The sequence below is a fragment of the Balaenoptera borealis genome (assembly GCF_965194805.1).
Source record: "Balaenoptera borealis genome assembly, chromosome: 6".
NCBI lineage: Eukaryota > Metazoa > Chordata > Mammalia > Artiodactyla > Balaenopteridae > Balaenoptera > Balaenoptera borealis.
The window spans coordinates 119,704,040-119,720,943 of NC_138863.1; the positions used below are offsets into that span (position 1 = coordinate 119,704,040).

Consider the following 16,904-nt stretch of genomic DNA (forward strand, 5'->3'; position numbering starts at 1 on the left):
AAATTCCCTAGAAAAATCACACACTTCAAGTATCACTTTTACAATCTACTTGCACTTAGAACTTTTTGCACTGCTCTAGGCAACAAAGGGGAACATGCAGGAGAGGGGATCACTCCCCACAGGGACCAAAGTCACCCTCAGGCAGGGCTGTAGGCTTGCCACGGCAGGAGAGCAGTTTGAAGTACCACCCTGAAACCAGTGGAGAACCCACAAAAAGGATCTGATGCTGATCTAAGATCTATGGCCCTAAAACAAGAATGACAAAAAGAGGGATTTGATTTACACCTTTAAAGGTGGTTCGTTACTTAAGTCTGAAATTAATAACAATTAAACCAACAACTTGATGTTTTAACAAATTCAAAACATTTGCCAATTGCTTTCTCCAAAATGGCTTCCAAATAAACTAAGTATTTTTGAGGGCCTTTACATGCATTGCTCTGGATGCTTTCATATACATTCCTTTACTCAACCCATGACAACCATCTGAAATAGGTTTAATTGTTTCCGTTTTGTTTTACAGAAATCAAAGTAGAAGTTCAGAGAGGCTAAATGGCTTCCAGGTCACAAAGCAAGCAAAATGTGGAGCCTTCATTCAAACCAATTTTCTCCAAATTTAGGAGTTTATTCCTTAAAATTGGGTCCTTACTTTACAAGTAATACATGTAAATAGTAGAAAAAAGTTTAAATTATCAATACAAGAACAATTAGATAATGTGGAGAATAAAGGGAAGAAGATTAATTACTGGCAATGCCACCACCCAGAGAAACCATTTCTATAATTTTAGCATATGATCTTTTCTCCATATACATATACAGACATGTAAACACATACATTTTAAAATAATAATGGTATCACACAATATAGTCTATTTCCATTCAGTAAATAAAGCTCTACATCAATGAATCCCAAACAGAGAAGGTGAGAGATAACACCTCAGAAGGCATATCACAACCTGGGGGGGAGTCACAGAGTTGAGGAAGCACTTCTGTTGGCTTGGTAATAGATATGACAGAAAATTAAGTTTGAGAAAGTCTTATTGGTCAAACTGACCTACAGAAAGTTAGAGGTAATACAGCTTCCGAACAATAGTACAAGAGAACATTCATTTCCTAACACTCCCTCAGATACTACCACCGTTCTTCACGTCTGCTAGTCTTATAATCACTGCTTGTTGAAGGTCACCCAGACAGTAAGTGGCAGAGTCAAGCTGTGAACCCAAGCACTCTGACTCTAGCCTCTAATTCTTAACCACTAGAGTAGAAAACGACATAAAATAGTATCTATTTTCATGTGCATTTCTCTCATTTCTAATAAGGCTGAACTATTTTTTATGTTAGCTATTTCTTCTCTCAGTAGAATTTATTTCTGCTTTTTATATTAATTATAAGACCTCTTTATAAAGTCAGGCTAATAATTTTTTCTTTGTCATACATGCTGCAAATATTTTTTTACAGTTATTGCTTCTCGTTTAACTCTATGTGGTCAAATCTATCATTTCTCCCGGCTTTATGGCTTCTGGCTTCAAAGGTACGCCCTTTCTAAGGGCATGCCCTTCTCCCCAGCATTATGAAACTACTGACCTACATTTAAGAAAATTTTTTTACATTATCACATTTAACCTATAGAGAATTTATTTTGGAATGAAGACTAAGAATTTAAATTTGATTTTCCCAAATGTTTTCGCAATGGGCCCAACATTTTCTGGCTAATTCATTCTTTTCCCCACTTATCTGAGATGTCAGAATTTTGTTATATTGTGAAATTTCTTTTAGTTGGTTTTGGGATTTTCCAGTCTTTTCCATGGAGCTATCTGTCAATTCCTATATCAATACCAGTCTATTATACTAATTATAGCTTTATGCTTAACAACAAGCAGTTGCTAAGTGCCACCTGCTATAATAATATAATAGCAATTGAAGAAATAAATGCCAAATTGAAAATTGTTTTTCCAAATAATAAGTTTTTCCAATCAATCTTATGTATTCACAATAAGGAAAGACACTGAATCTAGCCAACAGTGTAGACTTAAACACAGTAAACAAGTCTGAGGTTATACAACATGGTATTTAAAATCATATTTAAATTGGAAGATATGCCAGGAACCCACTTTAGCCACGTGTGTCATTTAAAAATGAATTCCTGACAGATGTGACTAAAATAACTCAATAAAACACCTGTCAAAAAAATTTAAGGCTTCCTAACATGGACTTCGTGACCCTTAGAGTGCTCCTTAACCAGTGCATATAAAAAAGTTAGAAAGTAAGTATGATTTGTGCTGTTTCATTAGAGTCACGGACCACAAAGGCATGTCCGAGGCATAATGCCTTCAACTGCTCACATCTCTCTCACAAACTTCGTCCACCTGCCACATCATCTGTAAGTGTACACGTAAGTAGAATTATAGTGACCTCTAATGGTCATAAAACATGTCACACAGCACTTCTTTAAACTAAAACTACATGCATATTCCAAATGGAAAGGCTAAATCAGGCAATTTTTCAACTGTACACACTAGGCTCCTATTTGAAATTCCATGACTTGGTTGGCCCAGAGTGATCTGGGTGACTATCAGAAACTACGCTGCATGTTATACAAACAACATCTCACTTCATTATTCCACATGAGTTCTACCAGGCCCTATTCTCTTAAACTGTCTGTTCAAATGATGCTGATATGAGTAAGTAGGTTATTAAGTGAGTAATAACCTGTCAATCACTTAAAGTCGCCCTCCGCAGAATTCTGAGCATACCTTCTGGAAAGAACTATTTGCATTCTTAATGTTTGGAGAGCAGATATCTACTTCCCTGAGTCAAATGATCTGAATGTACTTCATTCTCGTCCTCCTCCTCTGAATAATTATAAGGTAGTGTAAAGAGCACCAAGGGTACCATTTACATTGCATTAAGTTATCCAAATACAATCAGCCAGGTATCACCATACAGGCCAGGAAAGCCAGCGCCCCCCCAACTCTACATGGCACACACACTCTTTCTCACCGATTCCAGCTGCTTTCAGGGTGCTGTCTTCTTTTAACAGGAGTCTGTCATCATCTTCCAAACTCAACACAAGTTCATTTGTCTAGAAGGAAAGAAAATCTGCATTTTACCAGTACTTATATGTGTTTCATACTTGGTAAGATTCCTCAAAGACAACTGAATTGTTACTCTGGGTCACAGCAATAATTTACATTCTGCTCCCATCATTGTAGGGAGAGAAGTGAACAGATACACAGTGAGTACCTACTACATGCACACACTACATAAAGCACTGAGCTTTGGAGCTGGAGCTGGGTTCAAGTTCAGGTTCCACCAACATCCAGCTGCGTGGTCTCAACAACCACCTCTTAGAGGTCTCAACAAACAAACCTCTCTTAGAGGTGCTCTTATGTGCTCATCTGTTAAAAAACAAAAAAAGTAGGGGGAGGGATGCATCTTCTCACTACCCTGTGGAGAGGATGAAAAGAGATGAAGCATACAAAACCCTCAGGACAGTGTCAGCCACACAGGGAGTACTGTTGGCTGTCACTGTTCTGTTATCATCGTCATCATCACATCCTCACAATAATCCAGGAGGAATCAGAGAGGTTAAGATATAGGCCCAGAGTATGTGGCTAGTCAGCCAGGGGGCTGAGGTTCCAGCTTTGGCCAGTCTTTTTTTTTTTTTTTTTTGAATTTTATTTTATTTATTTTTTTATACAGCAGGCTCTTATTAGTCATCCATTTTATACACATCAGTGTATACATGTCAATCCCAATCTCCCAATTCATCACACCACCACCGCCCCCCGCGGCTTTCCCTGCTTGATGTCCATACGTTTGTTCTCTACATCTGTGTCTCAATTTCTGCCCTGCAAACTGGTTCACCTGTACCATTTTTCTAGGTTCCACATATATGCGTTAATATGCGATATTTGTTTTTCTCTTTCTGACTTACTTCACTCTGTATGACAGTCTCTAGATCCATCCACGTCTCTACAAATGACTCAATTTCATTCCTTTTTATGGCTGAGTAATATTCCATTGTATATATGTACCACAACTTCTTTATCCATTCGTCTGTTGATGGGCATTTAGGTTGTTTCCATGACCTGGCTATTGTAAATAGTGCTGCAATGAATATTGGGGTACACGTGTCTTTTTGAATTCTGGTTTTCTCAGGGTATATGCCCAGTAGTGGGATTGCTGGGTCATATGGTAGCTCTATTTTTTGTTTTTTAAGGAACCTCCATACTGTTCTCCATAGTGGCTGTATCAATTTACATTCCTACCAACAGTGCAAGAGGGTTCCCTTTTCTCCACATCCTCTCCAGCATTTGTTGTTTGTAGTTGCCATTCTAACTGGTGTGTGAGGTGATACCTCATCGTAGTTTTGATTTGCATTTCTCTAATAATTAATGATGTTGAGCAGCGTTTCATGTGCTTCTTGGCCATCTGTATGTCCTCTTTGGAGAAATGTCTACTTAGGTCTTCTGCCCATTATTTGATTGGGTTGTTTGTTTTTTTAATATTGAGCTGCATGAGCTGTTTATATATTTTGGAGATTAATCCTTTGTCTGATGATTCGTTTGCAAATATTTTCTCCCATTCTGAGGGTTGTCTTTTCGCCTTGTTTATGGTTTCCTTTGCTGTGCAAAAGCTTTGAAGTTTCATTAGGTCCCATTTGTTTATTTTTGTTTTTATTTCCATTACTCTAGGAGGTGGATCAAAAAACATCTTGCTGTGATTTATGTCAAAGAGTGTTCTTCCTATGTTTTCCTCTAAGAGTTTTATAGTGTCTGGTCTTACATTTAGGTCCTTAATTCATTCTGAGTTTATTTTTGTGTATGGTGTTAGGGAGTGTTCTAATTTCATTCTTTTACATGTAATTGTCCAGTTTTCCCAGCACCACTTATTGAAGAGGCTGTCTTTTCTCCATTGTATATCCTTGCCTCCTTTGTCATAGATTAGTTGACCATAGGTGCATGGGTTTATCTCTGGGCTTTCCATCCTGTTCCATTGATCTATATTTCTGTTTTTGCAAAAACAAAAACAGTCTGACTTCTGAGAGAAGCAAATTTGCCTCTGCTGAAAGTCCACATATCTAAACACCTTGCTAACAAACACTTGGTCCCATGTCATATTAACTAACATTTCTCTGTGTGATTTGGGGTGGGAGTAGATGAGATTGCTCTCCAATGCTATTCACAAATTCAGTCAAACATCATAAATACAGGAGGATTGATATCTGCCCCTAAACAGCACCTAGTAGTGAGCACTAGTTGGGCACACAGTACCACCTGTCAACCAGAACGCAGCCGTTTAGCGACGGATTCTCTTTCTAGAATATGGCTGAGAGGGAGGCTCAACAATAAGGCCTCTCAGCAGCCAAAAGAGCTGACCCAGAAGCCATGCTCCAAAGCTTCACTCACTAGAGAGCACAGGGGCTTAAACTCCAAAGCACACAGATTAAAAGGGGGAAAAAAAAACTTCACTAAAGAAATCATTAATTAATTAACTAATTAATTAATTTAATATTTATTTATTTGGCTGCACCAGGTCTTAGTTGCAGCACACAGGACACTCCATGCTGCATGCAGGATCTTCGTTGCAGGCTGCGGGGTCTTTAGTTGCAGCATGCGGGATCTAGTTCCCTGACCAGGGATCAAACCCGGGCCCCCTGCATTGGGAGCGCAGAGTCTTAGCCACTGGACCACCAGGGAAGGCCTAAAAAAATCATTTTAGAATAGGTAATACATACTCACAATACAAAATTCTCCAAGTACATATGGAAAGAGTGAGAAGTAGTCTCCTCCCAACCCCATCCAACTAGTTCTTCTCCAGAGAATTTGTACTAATTCTTATGTATCCTTCCAGAGACTGTCCCTGTACGTGTACATGCAGGTGGAGATGTGCATGTAAACTTTTTCACACAAATAATGGCATATTATACGCTGTGTTCTAACACCTTACTTTTTTCTCTTAAAATATCTTAAAGTCATTCAAAATCAGTGTAAGAGCTGCCTCATAATTTATCAAGATTGCAGCGTATTCCAATGAAAGTATTAACTCTCCCTCTCTGTCCCTACTGATGGACATTCAGGTTGTTTCCTATCTCTTCGTACCATACACAATCCTGCAACAAATATCCTTGTACATATATTATTTTGCATAAGTTTTATCTGTAAGATAAATTCCTAGAACTATTGATTCAGAAAGTAAGGGCAATTTTTATTTTGACAGATATCGCCAAATTACTCTCCAAAGAAGCAGTACCCATTTATACCAATGCTACCCATCACTGAGAGTCCCTGTTTCCCACACCCTCACCAACACAGTGTATTACCAAAATCTTTTGATCTCTGCCAATCCAGCAGATATAAATTAAGTATAGTCTTAATTTGTATTTATTTTAAGTAAAGATTTGAATATTTTCTATTTTTTAATAAACTTGTAGGATAATTTTTTCAATGGAATTGTAAAATTAGGCCTTTTCTGTAATATAAGTTAGAAAATTTTCTCTCAGTTTTTCAGTTGTTCATTTTTCTTATAGTGTTTTTTTTTAAAAGAAGGTGCTGAATGTCTGTTGAATAAATTAATGAATAAAGTAAAATGTATCAATCTTTTATTTTCCTATCATATTTGGACCTTCAGTCTAAGATTACTTTTAAGATTCCATGTTTACTTCAAATATTTTAATTAATTTCATCTTTTAAACTTTTAATCATAGAGAATTTCAAACATACAATGTATACAGAATAGTACAATGAACCCTCCTGTACCCATCACACGGCCTGAACAAATTATCCACTCATGTTAATCTATTTCATTTCTACCCTCACCTATGGGTTTCATCTTAGATTTATGTCATTAACCCAATGAGTATTTATTTTGGCATAAGAAAAGGATATGGATTCAATTTAACTGTTTTCTAGATGTCTACCTAGCTGTTCCAATAACATTTACTGAATCCTCCATATTTTCTCCATAAATTTGAAATGCAATATTTAATATATATTAAATTCCTATATATAATTAGGTCTATTTTTGGGCTTCTAATTCTGTGCCATTGAACTAACAGTTCATGTGACAGTACCACACTGTTTTAACTAGTATAGTTTTATAATATGTCTTAACATGTGCCAGGGTTAGTCACTTTCATTTCTCTTCTTTTTTCTGACTATTCTTCATTATTTATTTTTTGCATGTTAATTTTATAATCAGTTTCTTTAGCTCATATATATATATACACACACACACATATACACACACACATATATACAAATACATATATACACACAACTGTAGAATTTTATTTGGGTGGCATTAAATTTGTAAATTAACTATGAGAGAACTGACATCTTCATGCTGTTGCATCTTCCCATCCAAATATCCTAATACTTGCACTTAAGTCTCATCTTGTATCCCTCTTTACATGCTTTACTTTTTTGTTAAATTGAGGTAGAATTTCACATAAAAAAATGCATAGATCTTAAGAGGAGTTCAGCTCAATGAGTTTGGACAACTGAATACCCTCACTGGCATTTTAAAGTCTTCTTCTTAAAGATCTTGTATATTTCTTACAAAGTTTATTCAAGAGTGTGACTTCTTCCTTTCATAAACTTTGAACAAGGATAGCTATCTGGTTTCCAAACTCACAAAATAAAAGATAGAAATTATGGTTTTTCTTTCAAATCTTTTTGATAGGAATTATGACTTTATAAGTAGCCTACTGATTATAATCAAAATACACAGACACACAAATACATTTTCTTGATAAAAAATAAATCATATTATGGTAATTATTTGTAACTATTGATTCATTCAATAAACACTGAGCTCATCATCCAAACAGGAGGCTCTGGTGGGAAGGTATCCAGTCACCTTTTTATTGTGATGGCAAGAAATTTCTGTGTATACCTGGTAATTGTAATTAAGAAAGTCTTTGGACCTAGAAAATTCGGGAAATGGGGAAAATGCCTTTCGTGAACAAGTTCATTAAGATACAGGAGTTATTTGGAAGTCTCTCCCTTTGGCTAAGGGAGGAGATTAAAATTACAGATGGGTTGGAAAACTGACAGTCTGGGCCAGTGATGCTTATAGGCCCTGCAAATGAGGAGTAGAATGCACATGAAAAATGACAAAAATGTCTGGTAGTTGGAAAAGGCACAAATGAGGACATGTGGGTAAAATTTTTAAGTCTTAAAACCATATCTGTGAAAATATATTGGCTCCTTCCTTACAAAAGTTAAAGAGGAAATTTGAAGAACCATCTCTGGGGTATATAGGCTGTACTTAACCAGAATCATTATGGTTTAGATGAAAGTTTATAAAGCCAGATTCCTGAAACATTCTAAGTGACTTAATTTGTTCTGGGACTCTTTCTTTAAGTAAATACATTGTTCAACTAAAAAATAGGCCCTAATTTTTCAACTCTAACATGCCAAGATGGAACACATGTTTTAAATATAAGGAACAATTCTAAGATATTTCCAACTATAGAAGGAAAACTTCCTGATTTTTTAAAAATGTAATAATACTGATTATTTGAATATTATGAACTAGGTCTTCATTAAGGATAAGGGAATAATTTAGTTATTATCCCTTTTAGGAAACATGAGCTTAATGATGTAAAAATGCAACACTGAATGGAGAATGACAACCTTTTCAAAGAGCATACTGTTTCATTGTGACTTCATTTTATATATTCCCCTTCTACAATCAGACCAAGCTTCCTACTCTCCACGTTTTAGGGACAAGATTGTAAAGGGTCCCGCCTTGGAGAAGAGAAAGTGGATGGAGAATGTGGACAGATACAATTCTAGAATCGATACAAAGTACAGATTCTACACCACAGTCCCAGACACACACAAGCACTAAATTTTAAAGTGTTTGACAATGGATACTGTCAAATTTGTATATATAATCCTTGGTATAAAAAAATAAAGTTACTGGAAAGACCCAGCTTGATTTTACCGAGGGAAACTGATTTCAGATTTCTGACCTCCAGAACTATAAGAGAATAAATGTGTGTTGTTTTAAGCCATCAGAAAAAAAATGTTTTTGAGTTACTAATTCACAGTCAACAGACATACCCTCAGGCCATCTTCTTTATGATCTTTTGTTATACGTTTATTTAAAAGCTGATTGAGTTTATGGAGGGCATCTATGACTAGAGAAGAGAATGAAATTAAATGAATTCATAAAATATTTCCTTCAAAAATTGTTATGGAAACACTCCTACGAATGAGGCATTGTGCTAGGTATTGGAGATATGAAGAATAAGATACAGTCCCTTGTCCTTGAGTAGTCTGTATAATAGAGAAGGTTACTTTAATGAGAAGTCTACACAAGGTCGCTGAGATTCAAGAAAAAAAATCACTCTGGTCTATCTGTATGAGAAGCAAACATAAAAACATCGCTCTAAAAAAGTAAGAAAACAGAAATGGAAATATACTATAAACAAATAACTAATCAGTCCTCTTTGGGGAAGGCTATGTCCTCTGTGGAACTAATAGGTCTGTTCCCAAAAGCCACAGTCCGGAGCCTTCTCTTACACACCGAAACAGTCAAATCAGAAAAAAAACACAGTATTTTCATCTACTTTTGGCTCTCTTCTTCTGGTACAGAATTAAGAAAATCAAAGAAATTGGACTGACAGATAATACTTGACTTCCTTTATATGTAACCTGAATTTATTTTACCAAGTTTTATGCTTATTTTATGTTACACATTTGCTTGATATATAACGTTGTTTTTTTTTTAATTAACACTTTTTTTTTAAAGGATCTACTAACAGGAATATGACTTAGAGGTTTTTTTTTTTTCCTTTAATGGAAAAGTAAGGCTATAGAAAGGGTAGCTACAAAATTAAAAATTCTATTATAATGGAAAATATCTGAGAAATACATGTGTTCATTCATTTATTCACTAAGTCAACAAAAATTGATTACTTGCTATGTGTGTGCCATATACTGTACATATGAAACATACCTTTGATTTATGTGCTTGATGAACAATCTTTAGTTTATCTGAAAGAAAAAAAAAAAACAAGTTGTCTTTTTACTAAAACTATTCTAAAACTTCATTTCAAACTATTAAACTGAGATGGGGAGAAGGTGGCAGCTATGAAACTGAGAAATCTGAGTCTTTGCCTTATGATCAGGTTCACTTAAACCTCTAGTACATAGTAAAATAAAAATTACATTTGCATATTATTAAAATTAAAGCTCACTGTATAAAGATATTTAAAGCCCTGGCCTTTGACACACACAACTGTGTTTGTACAATAACCTGAAGTCAACTCAGCACAGTTTCCCTTAGAAGACAGGTGAATGACATTATTCTACCCTGTTTGTTAGAGTCATTAAATGCTAAGATTAACAAATAAGGTTTAAAAAAAACAGTCTGTCTTAAATTAAGACAGACTTTGTTAATGTCTACTACTACTACTATTACTAATCTATTAATCTCTCAGAATAGATTCAGTGACAGGAGGTCAAATCATACCAACAAGTTGTTACCATTCTCAGAATTCAAACACCATCAAGGATCACTGGTAATCTGACCAAGGCTGCTAATACCCAAAGACTACTACTGTCTTCTGGTTTTGAAATAATACACAGGCTCACACCATCTAATCTGCTTTACTCAATTCAGAAAGTTTCCAATTCTTCACTCATTTTTATCTAACCATTTAATTAATGTATTATGATTACATGTGTTATTATGTCTGAATAAACTCTTAACCTTAAACTAAAATTCATTTCTATCAATCATGCTGTTTGATTCAACAAGGAATTCCAGTGAAATGAAATGAAACAAGATAAAAAAGGAACAAGATAAAACCCCAGAAAAACAACTAAATGGAGATAGGCAACCTTCCAGAAAAAGAATTCAGAATAATGATAGTGAAGATGATCCAGGACCTCAGAAAAAGAATGAAGGCAAAGATTGAGAAGATGCAAGAAATGTTTAACAAAGACCTAGAAGAATTAAAGAACAAACAAACAGAGATGAACAATACAATAACTGAAATGAAAACTACACTAGAAGGAATCAATAGAATAACTGAGGCAGAAGAACGGATAAGTGACCTGGAAGACAGAATGGTGGAATTCACTGCTGCGGAACAGAATAAAGAAAAAAGAATGAAAAGAAATGAAGACAGCCTAAGAGACCTCTGGGACAACATTAAACGCAACAACATTCGCATGATAGGGGTCCCAGAAGGAGAAGAGAGAGAGAAAGGACTAGAGAAAACATTTCAAGAAATTATAGTTGAAAACTTCCCTAACATGGGGAAGGAAATAGCCACCCAAGTCCAGGAAGCGCAGAGAGTCCCATACAGGATAAACCCAAGGAGAAACACGCCGAGACACACAGTAATCAAATTGGCAAAAATTAAAGACAAAGAAAATTTATTGAAAGCAGCAAGGGAACAACGACAAATAACATACAAGGGAACTCCCATAAGGTTAACAGCTGATTTCTCAGCAGAAACTCTACAAGCCAGAAGGGAGTGGCATGATATACTTAAAGTGATGAAAGGGAAGAACCTACAACCAAGATTACTCTACCCAGCAAGGATCTCATTCAGATTCGATGGAGAAATCAAAAGCTTTAAACACAAGCAAAAGCTAAGAGAATTCAGCACCACCAAACCAGCTCTACAACAAATGCTAAAGGAACTTCTCTAAGTGGGAAACACAAGAGAAGAAAATAACCTACAAAAACAAACCCAAAACAATTAAGAAAATGGTCATAGGAACATACATATCGATAATTACCTTAAACGTGAATGGATTAAATGCTCCAACCAAAAGACACAGGCTTACTGAATGTATATAAAAACAAGACCCATATATATGCTGTCTACAAGAGACCCACTTTAGACCTAGGGACACATACAGACTGAAAGTGAGGGGATGGAAAAAGATATTCCATGCAAATGGAAATCAAAAGAAAGCTGGAGTAGCAATACTCATATCAGATAAAATAGACTTTAAAATAAAGAATGTTACAAGAGACAAGGAAGGACAGTACATAATGATCAAGGAATCAATCCAAGAAGAAGACATAACAATTATAAATATATATGCACCCAGCATAGGAGCACCTCAATACATAAGGCAACTGCTAACAGCTATAAAAGAGGAAATTGACAGTAACACAATAATAGTGGGGGACTTTAACACCTCACTTACACCAATGGACAGATCATCCAAAATGAAAATAAATAAGGAAACACAAGCTTTAAATGACACAATAGACCAGATAGATTTAATTGATATTTATAGGACATTCCATCCAAAAACAGCAGGTTACACTTTCTTCTCAAGTGCGCACGGGACATTCTCCAGGATAGATCACATCTTGGGTCACAAATCAAGCCTCAGTAAATTGAAGAAAACTGAAATCATATCAGGCATCTTTTCTGACCACAACGCTATGAGATTAGACATCAATTACAGGGGAAAAAAAGGTAAAAAACACAGACAACATGGAGGCTAAATGATACGTTACTAAATAACCAAGAGATCATTGAAGAAATCAAAGAGGAAATTAAAAAATACCTAGAGACAAATGACAATGAAAACACGACAATCCAAAACCTATGGGATGCAGCAAAAGCAGTTCTAAGAGGGAAGTTTATAGCTATACAAGCCTACCTCAAGAAACAAGAAAAATCTCAAGTAAACAATCTAACCTTACACCTAAAGGAATTAGAGAAAGAAGAACAAACAAAACCCAAAGTTAGCAGAAGGAAAGAAATTATAAAGATCAGAGTGGAAATAAATGAAATAGAAACAAAGAAAATAGCAAAGATCAATAAAACTAAAAGCTGGTTCTTTGAGAAGATAAACAAAATTGATAAACCATTAGCCAGACTCATCAAGAAATAGAGGGATAGGACTCAAATCAATAAAATTACAAATGAAAAAGGAGAAGTTACAACAGACACCGCAGAAATACAAAGCACCCTAAGAGACTACTACAAGCAACTCTATGCCAATAAAATGGACAACCTGGAAGAAATGGACAAATTCTTAGAAAGGTATAACCTTCCAAGACTGAACCAGGAAGAAACAGAAAATATGAACAGACCAATCACAAGTAATGAAATTGAAACTGTGATTAAAAATCTTCCAACAAACAAAAGTCCAGGACCAGATGGCTTCACAGGTGAATTCTATCAAACATTTAGAGAAGAGCTAACACCCACCTTTCTCAAACTCTTCCAAAAACTTGCAGAGGAAGGAACACTCCCAAACTCATTCTCTGAGGCCACCATCACCCTGATACCAAAACCAGACAAAGATACTACAAAAAAAGAAAATCACAGACCAATATCACTGATGAATATAGATGCAAAAATCCTCAACAAAATACTAGCAAACAGAACCCAACAACACATTAAAAGGATCATACACCATGATCAAGTGGGATTAATCCCAGGGATGTAAGGATTCTTCAATATATGCAAATCAATCAATGTGATACATCATATTAACAAATTGAAGAATAAAAACCATATGATCATCTCAATAGATGCAGAAAAAGCTTTTGACAAAATTCAACACCCATTTATGATAAAAACTCCCCAGAAAGTGGGCATAGAGGGAACCTACCTCAACATAATAAAGGCCATATATGACAAACCCACAGCAAACATCATTCTCAATGGTGAAAAATTGAAACCACTTCCTCTAAGATCAGGAACAAGACAAGGATGTCCACCCTCATATTATTCAACATAGTTTTGGAAGTCCTAGCTACGGCAATCAGAGAAGAAAAAGAAATAAAAGAAATACAAATTGGAAAAGAAGAAGTAAAACTGTCACTGTTTGCAGATGACATGATACTATACACAGAGAATCGTAAAGATGCCACCAGAAAACTACTAGAGCTAATCAATGAATTTGGTAAAGTTGCAGGATACAAAATTAATGCACAGAAATCTCTTGCACTCCTATACACTAATGATGAAAAATCTGAAAGAGAAATTAAGGAAACACTCCCATTTACCATTGCAACAAGAATAAAATACCTAGGAATAAACCTACCTAGGGAGACAAAAGACCTGTATGCAGAAAACTATAAGACACTGATGAAAGAAATTAAAGATGATACCAACAAATGGAGAGATATACCATGTTCTTGGATTGGAAGAAGCAATATTGTGAAAATGACTATACTACCCAAAGCAATCTACAGATTCAATGCAATCCCTATCAATCAATCACTGGCATTTTTCACAGAACTAGAACAAAAACTCTTAAAATTTATATGGACACACAAAAGACCCTGAATAGCCAAAGCAGTCTTGAGGGAAAAAAATGGAGCGGGAGGAATCAGACCCCCTGACTTCAGGCTATACTACAAAGCTACAGTAATCAGGACAATATGGTACTGGCACAAAAACAGAAACATAGATCAATGGAACAAGATAGAAAGCCCAGTGATAAACCCACACACCTATGGTCAACTAATCTATGACAAAGGAGGCAAGGATATACAATGGAGAAAAGACAGTCTCTTCAATAAGTGGTGCTGTGAAAACTGGACAGCTACATGTAAAAGAATGAAATTAGAACAATCCCTAACACCATACACAAAAATAAACTCAAAATGGATTCGAGACCTAAATGTAAGACCAGACTCTATAAAACTCTTAGAGGAAAACATAGGAAGAACACTCTTGACATAAATCACAGCAAGATGTTTTTTGATCCACCTCCTAGAGTAATGGAAATAAAAACAAAAATAAACAAATGGGACCTAATGAAACTTCAAAGCTTTTGCACAGCAAAGGAAACCATAAACAAGGCGAAAAGACAACCCTCAGAATGGGAGAAAATATTTGCAAACGAATCATCAGACAAAGGATTAATCTCCAAAATAAATAAACAGCTCATGCAGCTCAATATTAAAAAAACAACCCAATCCAAAAATGGGCAGAAGACCTAAATAGACATTTCTCCAAAGAAGACATACAGATGGCAAAGAGGTACATGAAAAGCTGCTCAACATCACTAATTATTAGAGAAATGCAAATTGAAACTACAATGAGGTATCACCTCACACCATTAGAATGGGCATCATCAGAAAATCTACAAACAAATGCTGGAGAGGATGTGGAGAAAAGGGAACCCTCTTGCACTGTTGGTGGGAATGTAAATTGATACAGCCACTGTGGAGAACAGTATGGAGGTTCCTTAAAAAACTAAAAATAGAATTACCATATGATCCAGCAATCCCACTACTGGGCATATACCCAGAGAAAACCATAATTCAAAAAGACACATGCACCCCAATGTTCATTGCAGCACTATTTACAATAGCCAGGTCATGGAAGCAACCTAAATGCCCGTCGACAGACGAATGGATAAAGAAGATGTGGTACATATATACAATGGAATATTACTCAGCCATAAAAAGGAACGAAATTGGGTCCTTTGTTGAGACGTGGATGGACCTAGAGACTGTCATACAGAGTGAAGTAAGTCAGAAAGAGAAAAACAAATATCGTAAACGCATGTATGTGGAACCTAGAAAAATGGTACAGATGAACCAGTTTGCAGGGCAGAAGTTGAGACACAGATGTAGAGAAGAAACGTATGGACACCAAAGGGGGAAAGCCGTGGGGGGGTGGGGATGGTGGTGTGATGAATTGGGAGATTGGGATTGACATGTATACACTGATGTGTATAAAATGGATGACTAATAAGAACCTGCTGTATAAAAAAATAAATAAAATTAAATTAAAAAATTAAAAAACAAAAAAACAACTAATACTAAACTTTCTTTGGGTTATTTGTTTGGAAATATGTTAATATAAATGTTTCAGACATTACATGAAATTCCTAAAAATCCTATATGTTCTGGTATAATGTTATAAGTCATAATTCTAGTTATTATTTTAAAATGTGCATCTCAGAAATAACTAAATTTCCTTGTCAATTGCATTATTATGAACTTTCATCAAGTCTTTAACTGTGGTCATTTTTAAGTTTTTTGTCATATACAGACAGTTCTGGGTGTACTCTGATGCTTTTGCAAAAATGTTCCTATAAAAGGGTTTCATCTTCAAGGAATTCATGGAAAAGACTCTGACAAGCACAGGTTTCTGGTAACTGACTATACTGCTGAACTGAATGAATAAGCATTTTCAGAACTCTAATGGAAAACTGATGAATTCATAAAAGTGCTAACAAAAGATCAACATGAAAAAAAAAATTAATTACATGGGACTGAGTGAACTGATGAGGATGAGTATAATTTTTGTGACTTTCTGTTTGAATTAAAAAAAAAAAAATCAGGCCTCCCTGGTGGCGCAGTCGTTGAGAGTCTGCTTGCCAATGCAGGGGACACGGGTTCGAGCCCTGGTCTGGGAAGATCCCACATGCCGCAGAGCGGCTAGGCCCGTGAGCCACGACTACTGAGCCTGCGCGTCTGGAGCCTGTGCTCCGCAACAAGAGAGGCCGTGACAGTGAGAGGCCCGCGCACCGTGATGAAGAGTGGACTCCACTCGCTGGAACTGGAGAAAGCCCTCGCACAGAAACGAAGACCCAACACACCCAAAAATAAATAAATTAATTAATTAAAAAAAAAAAATCCCACAAGGGCTCAGAGGCAAAGAATATACAAATCAATTTTCACTGCAAAGTAAAGGAGCTGTTACAGTGGAGGATTACTGGACTGAATGTCAATATTATGACATAGTATGAGTGTGTTTCGTGTTTGGTAATTGCAATCATTGTTGCTTTTGTTGTGGTCATCCATGTACAACGCTTGGTGTCAGTCTATTTATCTCTTGTAAAAATAAAATACAGTGTGTGTGTGTGAAAAAAAAAGATCTTTAACTGTGGTCATTTTTAAGTTTTTTGTCATTTACAGACAGTTTTGGGTGTACTCTGATGCTTTTG

General features: G+C 35.8%; 2 protein-coding genes across 4 annotated transcripts in view; one reads left to right on the forward strand and one right to left on the reverse strand.

The window, feature by feature from the left end:
* STEAP3 (STEAP3 metalloreductase) overlaps positions 1–16,904 on the forward strand; it is a 137,883-nt gene that overhangs the window by 95,647 nt on the left and 25,332 nt on the right. The window contains exon 5 of one of the 2 annotated variants that reach the window (XM_082397903.1): positions 521–888. The exons of the other annotated variant lie outside the window; for it this stretch is intronic. Coding sequence (XP_082254029.1) covers positions 521–532 — 12 coding nt within the window. The 3' untranslated portion in view covers positions 533–888. Of the gene's footprint in view, positions 1–520; positions 889–16,904 lie in introns of those variants that run through there. 2 annotated transcript variants of the gene reach the window in all.
* LOC309631458 (UPF0538 protein C2orf76 homolog) overlaps positions 1–16,904 on the reverse strand; it is an 80,917-nt gene that overhangs the window by 4,721 nt on the left and 59,292 nt on the right. For both annotated transcript variants that reach the window (XM_082397934.1, XM_082397933.1), the window contains 2 exons: positions 9,970–10,007; positions 2,998–3,079 (listed from right to left, as the gene is read on the reverse strand). In XM_082397934.1, the coding sequence (XP_082254060.1) occupies positions 2,998–3,079; positions 9,970–10,007 (120 nt within the window). The remainder of the gene's footprint in view (positions 1–2,997; positions 3,080–9,969; positions 10,008–16,904) is intronic.